The 11,265-nt window shown below is 38.8% G+C and overlaps 2 protein-coding genes across 14 annotated transcripts in view; both read right to left on the minus strand.

Moving 5' to 3' along the window:
• LOC108886941 (zinc-alpha-2-glycoprotein) overlaps positions 1-11,265 on the minus strand; it is a 71,842-nt gene that overhangs the window by 33,074 nt on the left and 27,503 nt on the right. For 5 of the 13 annotated variants that reach the window (XM_051068628.1, XM_051068626.1, XM_051068621.1 and 2 more), the window contains 2 exons: positions 259-366; positions 41-58 (listed from right to left, as the gene is read on the minus strand). In XM_051068628.1, coding sequence (XP_050924585.1) covers positions 41-58; positions 259-366 — 126 coding nt within the window. Of the gene's footprint in view, positions 1-40; positions 59-258; positions 367-1,457; positions 1,761-1,898; positions 2,178-2,441; positions 2,712-3,045; positions 3,233-4,867; positions 5,078-5,188; positions 5,430-11,265 lie in introns of those variants that run through there. The other 8 variants (XM_051068606.1, XM_018682074.2, XM_018682075.2 and 5 more) reach the window with 7 other exon arrangements.
• On the minus strand, positions 6,191-11,143 carry LOC108886943 (major histocompatibility complex class I-related gene protein). Its single transcript, XM_018682094.2, has 8 exons — positions 10,854-11,143; positions 10,268-10,537; positions 9,153-9,431; positions 8,454-8,753; positions 7,509-7,607; positions 7,194-7,211; positions 6,985-7,057; positions 6,191-6,595 (listed from the first exon to the last, which is right to left on the minus strand). Exons 1-7 carry the CDS (start codon positions 10,900-10,902, stop codon positions 7,011-7,013), a joined length of 1,062 nt encoding a protein of 353 aa, XP_018537610.1. The 5' UTR covers positions 10,903-11,143; the 3' UTR covers positions 6,191-6,595; positions 6,985-7,010.

The following is an 11,265-nucleotide window of genomic DNA, read 5'->3' on the forward strand; positions in this document are numbered from 1 at the left end:
TTATTTATACAGCAAGAGAATGAACTGGAACATTACTCACTGTTTGCAGGTCTGAATCCTGAAATACAGATGAGAAATAACATTATTATTATATAAATCATATTTGTTTTTAAATTTATGAAAGCAAAACACTTGAAGCTGTTTCATTACTCCCATCTAATTCAGCTATTTTCTATTGCTTTCTGTGCTGTCTCATGTTAAATCCATCAGTGGAGAAATCATGTCTTTATAAAGAGTGAAAACATTGTTGTTCCTCACCATTATTGTTCCTTCTCCAGATGAAGAGTCCAGAGATGCAGAGCAGCAGGAGCAGCAGTCCTACAACAACTCCAATGACAGCAGCAGCAGGAAACTCTGAGGGAGGAACTGGAACCAAAACACAACATTCACACTCTGTCTCTGCCACTGGATGGAGAAGGACATGTTTGATCCACTTTCATTTTAAGTATTGTAGACTGGACTGGGGAAACAGGATGAACTTCAGTCAGATGAACAGTAGTTTTGTTTTCCTTTAATACTTACATTTGCTCCACTACAGAAGAACTTTGTTTCTCGTTCACATTTGTGTGTTGTAGTGAAATCACTGTGTCCACAGATGTTATCAGTGACTTTCACTTACAAACTAGAGTTAGCCTGTTAGACCAAGGTTTAATATTAAGATTTAAAAATCAAGGTCTAACCTTAGTGGACAAACACAGAAACATATAGGGACCTGTACTACAAAGCAATTCAACTAACCCGGATATCATTTTGTTATTTGTCCTCACTAAGCCTAACAATGGCAATCACAGAGGTGGTTATCAGCTCAGTAAGTCAACGCAGATTTTTCCAACGCACCCATGAGCATGTTCACATAAAAGGAAAAGTCTACTGGCAGCAGAGCAGCATATTTTACAATCAAAGAGCAAACTATAATATCTGACAAATACTAAGTAGTTAAAGATAATTCAGGCTAAAAGAAAGACAGCTGTGTGAGTGTGTGAGCTAACAGGCCTATAATATCACTGCTCCATCATTAGGACATGAGTAGATCTAACTATAACTACCTTAGTTTAATCCATTACATTAATGTATTCTTATGGCATGAGACACAAATAAGTCTTATTTTTTTCAGCTACAACCCTTGTAGTATTAAACAATGTAAAAAAAAAAAAAATCTGAAAAATCAGTATCAGAATAAAGCAGGAAGTGGACTCACTTAAATGCAACACAAGTACAAGGCTTTAGTGCCTCAATCAGGATGATATCGGTAAACAAAAGCACAGTGAGCTTTGGTGTTGCTGCAGCCAAAAGGAGATAAAATGAAGAGTACAGGAGGTGGAGCCTTCCTACACAGGAATACACTTCATAGTTTCCCTCTGCAGCAATGAGGGTGACACCTCAGCATCACCTGGAGGATCTGACTAGAGGTGATGATTTACATTTTCATTCTCCATCACCTCTGATCTCTCTCTTACCCCTGTTGGTCCTGATCTCTGCTTGGTCCAGTTTGGTGATGATGTCCTCCTTCACACCAGAGAGCTGAAACACACAGTCGTACCTCCTCCAGTCTTCAGGTGAGACTGATGAAATGTTCAGGTCAGCTCTCATCTGGAAGGTTCCATCATGGTTGGGGAGGATCTCTCCTTGGTCCACGTCCTCATCAAGCTCCTCTCCATCTTTCCTCCAGAACATCATGGCTCTGTCAGGGTAGAAACCTGTAGCGTGGCAGCTGACTGGAGAGGAGGGAGTCTTCTGGAGGAGAGACACTGAGGGAAGATCTGGAGAGAGGGAGGGAGAAAAAGGTGACAACATTCCCTCCATGCATGTATGAAGCTCTTATTGGGTACAAACAACATATATCTACACACATTCGTTCAGTTCAGTCTGACTAGTCTACATGACTCACGTGATTCTACCTGTTCTCAACAGAAAACTCCTCCCATGGTCCACATACTTCTTCAGCCAGTCAGGACAAATCTGAGTTAAGAAGTTCTCATGGTGTTTATTTCTTGCTTCTTCAGCATCCCAGCTCAGTTTGATGGCGACAGCCTCTGGTTTCAGAGCGATCCATGTCAGTGTCTTCAGGTCCAGTGATAGGAAATCTTCTCCATCATAACCAAACAGCATGAAACCAGTGACCTCTTCAGTCTCTTCATCCCATTCACAGCCATTTATCCTCTGTAAAATGTGGACACCTGAGACAGAGACAGACAGAAAACAGAGACTGTCATGTGAGTGATGAAACACAATTTCTATTTTACTGTTTAAAAGTTACAGTGGTACTTATTGTTCTAAACTTCCTGGATGATTACCACTGGCATCAAGTACATCAAGTAATTTTGTCGTCTTGTGTTCTGTGCACATCAAACTATTAAATACATAACAGCTGTTGGATTATCAACTGGGCAAAGTGGGAAACTGAAGAACTGCAGTAAAATATATCATTTTAGAAACTGTACCTTCACTTTGGTTGAAGTGCTGCAACAAACTAGAAATCCTGGCTTTGAAGGACTTTGGCAGATTCCCAAAACACTCTCTAGTGTACCACTCCAGGTTCTCAGGGTCCTTATCAAAATAGGTTTTCACCCAGTCCTGTTTTACATCTGGTATATTTGCGCTGGCGCTGCAGTAACCTGCCTGAATGTCATCGACCACACCAGCAGCTGTGAACTCTGGGAAGTCTGGGATTCCAGAGGATGCGGTGATGAAAAACTTCAGGGAGTGTTTCACTGTGGGACAAACAATATAAATATACACATCACTGTGGGAGATGGGTTCAGTACAGCGGTGACATTCGCCCCCCTCGCTTTTCACTTGAAGTCCATCAACAAATTAAATCCCACACAACCAGTGATCTCACAGTCAGCAGTGGATGAAACAGGAGAGGGAGACGCCGCTAAATCCGGAACAAATACCTTTCCAGTGTCCAATATCCAACCTTACTCTAATGTCACCGCGGTGTGTTTTCTAGGATTCAGTCAAAACTAAACCATGCGGGAGTTTGACGCAGGAGTAAAATAAAGAGCCGAGTGAAAAGTGAAGAAAAGACTTATGTGATCTTACCTGATGAAACATGACAGAAAAGAAGCAACAATAAGAACTTTCTCATGTTTTTCTGACAGACGGCTAAAGGACAGAGCTGCTTCACCTGTTGGCCACTGCCTTTTCCAAACGGACGGAAAACGGAGGGGTGGGGCGGGGGACTGAGCTGATCTGGACTGCGTCTCGCCTGAAAAGCGGACGTGACGTTCTTAAGGAATTAAAACAGTTATGTTATAGAAATTACCATCAACCATCCTCACAACATTTATTATATTATATAAGTGTACAGATGGAAACCAATAATCTCCCCAGTCTCGTCATCCCATTCACAGCCAAGCAGCCAAGCACCTGTGGACACTGTAGGTAGATAGAGACAGATCCCAGATCCCAGCACATCATTCTCTATTGGATGCTGTAAGATGAGGCATCAATATGATAAATTACACACACAACTTCAAATACAATTGTGTGGGTTCTTTAATTGTCTTTTTAAAGATTGATTGTTGTTCTCTCGTATGAAAATAAAAATAAATGTTTTTCCTGCTGGAGAAAATGTTTCAGATTCAAAAAATTACTTGGATTGTCTCATGGCAAAAAAGGATAATAATATACAATTTCCTACTTCCTAACTCATGGATAACGAGCTCTTGTTTTTTTCTCACCGTCATTAGCAGTAAATACTGCTGCTAATGACCCCCCCCCAAAAAAAAAAAAAAAAAAAAAAAAAAAAAAAAAAAAAAAACACGTGCTTTCTCTTCCTGTATTTTTCTTATGGCCGCTGACCTCTCGGCTGCTGTGACATGTGGTGAAACTACACCTCCTATTGTCCAAACACAGCATCCACAGTAATATAGCTCTATATACTCTGCCTGTTCTCAGCAGAGATCTTCTCCCATAGTCCAGATACTTCACCCACTCAGGACAAACCTGGGTCAGGTGGTCCTAATGTGTAATTCGACTCTGTATTTATATTACACACTGTGATTGGAACAGTAAATCTAATCTAATCCATTGTTCTACTTGTATATATTTAGGGCTTAAACTAATGATTCTTATAAATCAATACTTTTTAATTTTATTTTTTAAATTATTCCATTAATTGTTTATCAGGAAGTGGTAAAAATGTTCACAGAGCTGAAGGTGAAATCTTCAAATAGCTCCTTTTGTCTGACAAACACTGAACAGTATTTATGATGACATAAAACAGAGAAAAGTAGCACATTTTATTTAAATATTAAAATTCAATTAAACCTGTCCTGTTGATCAACAAGTAAATTAATTGACTAATCATCTAGTTCTATATTTGCTCATTATGGCACAGACACACTGTGGTCAAGTAAAATACATCTGAACTGTAGTTCTACTGTGCATTTATCATAGTTGAACACAGTGTGGTCAGTCCAGTAGAGTCAGGATATAAAACTTGTCAGGTCCATGTCCAGGTTTATTCAAACCTACTGTTATTACTGTCACATGAGGGCCCAGCAGAATCAGCCTGTGGCCCAGTTACAGTCCTGCTCCATAGTTTAAGAAATCAGGAAGTAATTCTCCTCTTTCAGCTGTGTGTTATAAAACTGTAGAAATAAACAGGTTTCTACAGTAAAGTTATTATGGACCAACTCACTGTGGAACTACCAGAAATACACTGTTTATAATCTCTGTCAGTTACTGTGGGTGAGATAAACAGAAACACTGTCAGTGCAGTGTAGCAGCATCCGGTATTAGTAATGAGTGTGTTGAATCTGTGTGTGTGTGCGTGTGTGTGTGTGTGTTAATTTGCAACACAGCAGGTAAAAAAACATGTTGCTGTTTAAAAAACGAGAACTGAAACAAACAAACAAACCTGCAGTTTGGTTGAAGCGCTGCTTTGCAGTTTGAATGTTGGCTTTGAAGGCCTGCTGGATACGGCTCCAGTGCTCAGCTTCACCTGCCAAGTACTCTGGGTTATCCTCGGTGACTTTCTTCATCCAGTCCTGTTTGGGTTCTGCCGTCTCTGTGCTGCTGTCGTAGCGAATCATCTGAACTTCATCAACCGAACCGACAGACACAAACTCTGGGAAGTTTGGGACGTGAGAGGAACCAGTGTAGAAATACTTCAGAGAGTGAATCACTGAAAGACAAAGTGGTGATGTTAGTTTTAATGATCAGTCAGACGCTCTCTTACCAAAGCCATCTCCTGATTGCTCAGTTTGTCCAGGCAGCCAGATCCAGGAAGAGTCCTGGTTGTTTCAAACCTCTTCCATTTAAAATTATGGAGCTCACTGATCTCTGAGAACCTTCAATGCAGCAGAGATTTTTTGAAGCGTTCCCCCGATCTATGCAGTCACATAATCCTGTTCCTAAACTCTGCAGCACAGTTACTTTAACCTCATGTCTTGGTTTTTTCCTCTGACATCATCAGCTGTGAGACCTTATATACAGGTGTGTAGACAGGTGTGTGCCTGTCACAATCACGTCCAATCAGCTGAATTTACCACAGGTGGCAGTCAAACTGTTGAAACATCTCAAAGATGATCAGGAGAATTGGGGGAAATCTGAACTAAATTTCGAGTGTCACAGCAAAAGGCCTGGATACTTGTGTCAATGTGATTTCAGTTTTTTCTTTTTAATAAATTTGCAAGAATTTCTAAGTTGTTTTATCTTTGTCATTGTGTAGCATTTATGATAGCTTGATCAATTACAATCATATTATTATCATTAAAAAATGGCAATAATCAAATTGACATTAATAAATAATAAAAGAAAAAATTAGATAGGACAGTTCCTCGAGGTGCCCCCGTGCCGCTCTCTATGACATCCAGCACGTTGCTCTGCAGCCTCACACTGTGGCCAACCTGAGGAAGTTCGTGATCCAGGCCACTAGTGGAGCATTCACCTGCATGTCCAGGAGCTTACTACTGAGCAGCGCAGGCTGTATGGTGTCATGACTTTCACAGTGCTGACTGTCTCTTCCAGGTAAGTCTAAGTCCAGTGCAGCAGAAAGATGATGGCATCTTCCACTCCAATATGGGGCTAGAAAGCAAACTGCAGGGGGTCCAGTGATGACTTGACTGCTGGGTGCAGAAGCTTTGGGACCAGCCTCTCCAGTGACTTCATGACATGTGAAGTCAAAGCCACTGGTGTGTGGTCTTTGTGTGAGTTTCTTCTTGGGCACAAGGTAAATAAATATAGAATGGAAATGTCCCAATTTATTTTACTAATGTAAAAAAGAGGGTAAAAAGATAAATAAAAAAAATCACTTTAAAAAAAAACACACCTTGATTACTCAGTAGGGAATAAATATGAAAGAGATAGCTAAGAATTACATCTGCAATATACAGTAAACTCAACAGTAGTGTAAACTGAGACTGAAAACCAAAACAAAACAGTGTGCAGTGTGGAGAGGAGTGAAACATAAAATCAGAAACAAGAATATAACATATCTTCACAAAAATGCATCAAACAAATCAGTAAGAATCTACAACTAGATTCCAAACCCTGACTCTGTCAATTCATGACTTGAATGATGACTAATCAATGAATTCACAGTTTATGTGGCGCTGGTCTTCCAGTTAAAAATTTCTCAGAAGACCTGAAGAGACAAAAGGAAGCAAGAAAAAGTAAAAAATAAATAAATACTATTAATAAATAAAATTAATAACGTTTCACAAATCCATATTTATATATTTAAAGTATCATCTAGACCTAAAACACCCATGATAGAGTCATTTAAGTGTTAGTGTTTTAAAATCACATATTTACCTTGCTTTGCTTTTGAAGTACAATCATGGTTTTAATTTAGCCCATAGACATTATAATTAATTTGTGTCACTGACTTTCTAAAGATTAATACTTGAGTTTTTTTAAACTCTTAATTTGTCCCACAGATGTGAAGGTTTCTGAGAGTATCTGTGACTGCAGATTTAAGTTTAAAGCAGCTTTTTTTTTTTTTTTTTTTTTTAAACATTTGAAGTAACTCACTGTGTTCAGGGTGGTGTGTTTGTCATTTAGGCGCTGGGATTCAGCTGCTCCATGACCTCTGGGTTGCTTACAGCTGTAAAATCAGAGACACATTGTTATCTCACATCCTCCTCTGAACTGACACTGTTTTATTAACAGCTGTAACATTTTTAATCTACAGAATCCAGAGTGAGATCACAGAAAATAGAAGAGAAACGAGTGTCACTCACGAGATGGAGGGCGTTTGGCTGAAAAAAGATAGAAATAGAAATGAGTTGAAAATACCAGAATTTGTCACTTCTTTCCAGAGATGATCCCCTGTTAAGATCCTAGATTATCTCTTTTCCTATAATCACTCCCTTAAACCACAATAATTCAATCATATTATAATGAAACAGTGGCTCTAAACCATACAGCTTTTTTTCTGGTGTGCTGCAAATTAAAGTTAGTTTCATTTTGCCCTCTGGGTAAAGCATAAACTCAAAGGCTAAAATCAAAATACTGAAAAGAACAAATTAGACAACGTTTCTGTTTTGGTCTCTCACCGTTCTTCTTTTTGTAAATGAAGAATCCACATGCAGTGATGACAATGACGACAGCAAGAACAGCCACTACAGCGATGATGAAGGGGGTCATGTCAGTGGCTGTTTAACAAAAAACAACAAATCAATCACAGCCTGTACAGATGAAGCAGGTCAGAGGAGACAAACATCCACTTGTTAATCAGATCAAGCAAGAGCAGGAGCCAGGGGGCAGATGCAGAAACATGTGACTTCAATCAACCGTCTGTTTACTTTTCTATTTTACTATTTTGTATTTATTTCGCTTTCACAATTTTACATTTTAGTTTTTTTTTTAAACAATATAATGATAATAAGGATGATCTTATTTCATCTTATCACAGTCTCATTGTGTGTAGGAAAAACAAGGTGCTCTGACAATCAATAACAAATTGCTTCTGAACTGTGAGATAATAAATAATAGTAAATAATAAACTATGGAGTCAGGAGTAATAAATAATAACCTAATGAATCTGAAAAAAACTCTAAAACTGTGTCTTTTGATACCTGCAGAAATCTGCCTGGAATTAAATTTCATATAGACGTGATCCATTTCAAAATATAAAATGAATCAATAAACAAAATTAACAAAATCATGTTTTGGTTGTTTTACTGTTTTTTAATAATCAAAAGCAAGTAAACAATGAACAAACAGAACTGACTGACTGACACTAAAAACTTTGACTTTAAATTAAGAAAACTTTTAAAATCTTAAGATAACTTAAACATTTTTTAGGGATTTGTCAAGGTCTCATGATGACAGGTTTCACACAGGTTTGATACTGATTCAGTCTTAAAATTATATATTGAAACTGGATGAAAGAAATTGACCAAGAGGAAATATAAGGAAATTCTACATACATATGAGCATAAACATAGCTGAGGAATAAATGTGTTTTCCACCTTCATCAGTTCTGACTCAAGTCTTACCATTGGTCCTGATCCCTGCTTTGTCCAGTTTGGTGATGATGTCCTCCTTCACACCAGAGAGATTAAACACACAGTCGTACCTCCTCCAGTCTTTAGAGGGGATTGATGAAACCTTCAGGTCAACACTCATCTGGAAGGTTCCATCATGGTTGGGGAGGATCTCTCCTCGGTCCACGTCCTCATGAAGCTCCTCTCCATCTTTCCTCCAGAACATCATGGCTCTGTCAGGGTAGAAACCTGTAGCGTGGCAGCTGACTGGAGAGGAGGGAGTCTTCTGGAGGAGAGACACTGAGGGAAGGGCTGGAGAGAGAGAAGGTGGAAGAGGGAGGGATGATTATTATTATCATTATGTCTGTCTTTGGCAAGAGGGAGGGGGGTTCTCTGCATCAGCTGATGGTAACTCAAATTACATCAAGGATAAATGCAAATAACTTTTCTTTATCCATTTCTGCTGAAGGTGGTTTGTTTTGGCTTGATGTTACTGCCGCTTCCCTTCCTGATTTCCCAAACTACAGAGCAGGCTGAGGGTCATGATTACTGAATGTGCATATGCTGCATTAACCTCTTATTACTGCGATAATTTTGACAGCCCTAAAAAGAACATAATATCTTACTGATTGGAGTTATGATACAAGATCAGTTCAGTCATCTATATGAATATTGTTGTGTTCTTGAAACTACATCATCATGTGATTCTACCTGTTCTCAGCAGAGAGCTATTCCCATGGTCCACATACTTCTTCAGCCACGCAGGACAAATCAGAGTTAAGAAGATCTGATCGTGTGTTATTTTCAATTTGTCAGCATCCCATCTCAGTTTGATGATGACAGCCTCTGGTTTCAGAGCGATCCATGTCAGTGTCTTCAGGTCCAGTGATATGAAATCTTCTCCATCATAACCATACTGCATAAAAGTGGTAATCTCTCCAGTCTCTTCATCCCATTCACAGCCATGTATCCTCTGTAAAACGTGGACACCTGAGACAGAGACAACAGAGACTGTCATTAACACTGATGTTCAGATAATATCTGCACTGGACAGATGATCTTAAAAATAACATTCATTGTGTGATGCATTGCTGATCCCACAGTCTTGTCTTGATTAAAGAGCAGATCAAGTGATGAAACACAATTTCTGTTTTACAGTTCTATACATCCTGAACGACACCAAGTCTTCTAGTGTGCATATCAAACCTGTCTGGATCGAACCATAGCTTAGGATTTTAAATACTGACTATGGATCTAAAAAAAGGCATTCAATAAAGAGAAGCAAACAAAGAGAAAACATGGCTGTGTTTTTCCAGCAGACTTGGATACAGTCCCAGGTTTGAGTGACCAGAGGTTATCCAGGAATTTACAGAATCTGAGTCATTAGATAACTCCTCCTGTGTCATGTTGTTTATGGTAATTTGATTTATGACAACTTTTTTATTTTCGTGGCTCTGGACATCTGGTTTTACTGGATATGATGGCATATTCACCAAGATAAATGAGAGAATTAAATCTTAACACATACGAACACAGTTCAAAACAGGATTATTTCTGTGCTGAAAACACAGTGGCAAATGTCTGGTTAACTACCACTTCCTTCAGAGCTGAGTACTCAAGTAATAATTACTACAGAAAAAATTATGTCACAGTGTGAATGTTAAAATATCATGATTACGACAGATATAGGCTACCACATTTTATTACACTGTCATATAGAACATCTTGATTATTTAGTATTGGAGACCGATTAGATTTACTTTACAGCTACAGATACAGAGCAGTTTTACAGTAAAAAGTAAAATAGAGCATATCACATACTGTACCTTCACTTTGGTTGAACTGCTGCATCAAATCAGCAATCTTGGTTTTGAAGACATTCAGCCAATTCTCCGAACACTCTGATTTGTACCACTCCAGGTGCCCAGTGTCCTTATCAAAATACTTTTTCATCCAGTCCTGTTTTGGTTCTACTGTCTTTGTGTTGGCGTTGCAGTAAATTGCCTGAACATCATCGACCTGTACATCAGCTATTAACTCTGGGAAGTTTGGAATTCCAGAGGATGTAGTGAGAAAATACTTCAGGGAGTGTTTGACTGTGGGACAAACAAGATTTTCAGTATAAGTACACACATCATCAATATAGTCAGTTGTAAGTTCAGTTTTTCTTGTGAGCATGCGTCAACGTGTGTAACCTCTTGTGGTCGCTCCTGTTTCACTTTGTTATATCACTATTTATATTTTATCATTATTTTATTTTATTCTTCTTTATTTATCCGTACATCTGAAATGGAGCACTGCAATGCAACAATGTGTAGCAAGAAGTGAAAGCAGTCTGACAGAACAGCAAAATGGAGAGCCGAGTAGAAAGTGAAGTAAAGAGTTAATAAATATTTAAAATGTGAATCTTACCTGACGAGGAAACGTGACAGAAAAGAAGCAACAAAAAGAACTTTTTCATTTTGTTCTGATACCGATGTATAAGTAAAAGACCGAACTGATTCCGCTGTCCGATACTTTCCACAAGCGGTAAGGTAGAGGTCGTTTCAGATTCATTGCTCCTCAGTCACACATGACATTTAGCCAAATCCAATTAATAAAATCAAAATCTGTAAATTTAAACAACAAAAAAATAAGTTTCGTCTGTGAGGAAGTAGTGACGTTACGTCTGACACTGAAGCCCGAGTCCCGTGTCGAGCGGAGGCGTGTCCCAATGAAACCTGTGTTCAAGCCTGGGTGTATCCACAGACTGTACAGTTCAAGCCCTATGGTCGAAGCCGGATAACGTGACCAGCAGTCCTACTATGACATTACATGTGGGCTG

Source organism: Lates calcarifer, linkage group LG3, assembly GCF_001640805.2.
Source record: "Lates calcarifer isolate ASB-BC8 linkage group LG3, TLL_Latcal_v3, whole genome shotgun sequence".
Classification (NCBI taxonomy): Eukaryota; Metazoa; Chordata; class Actinopteri; family Centropomidae; genus Lates; species Lates calcarifer.

Bases quoted from the DNA above. Each gene is read 5' to 3' on its own strand.
- LOC108886943 (XM_018682094.2), bottom strand. From the start codon at position 10,902: ATGAAAAAGTTCTTTTTGTTGCTTCTTTTCTGTCACGTTTCCTCGTCA. The intron at 8,754-9,152 runs GTAGAATCACAT...CTCTCTCTCCAG, and splicing joins TAGCTCTCTGCTGAGAACAG to CCCTTCCCTCAGTGTCTCTC. The intron at 7,608-8,453 runs GTAAGACTTGAG...TTTGTTAAACAG, and splicing joins AGCAGGGATCAGGACCAATG to CCACTGACATGACCCCCTTC.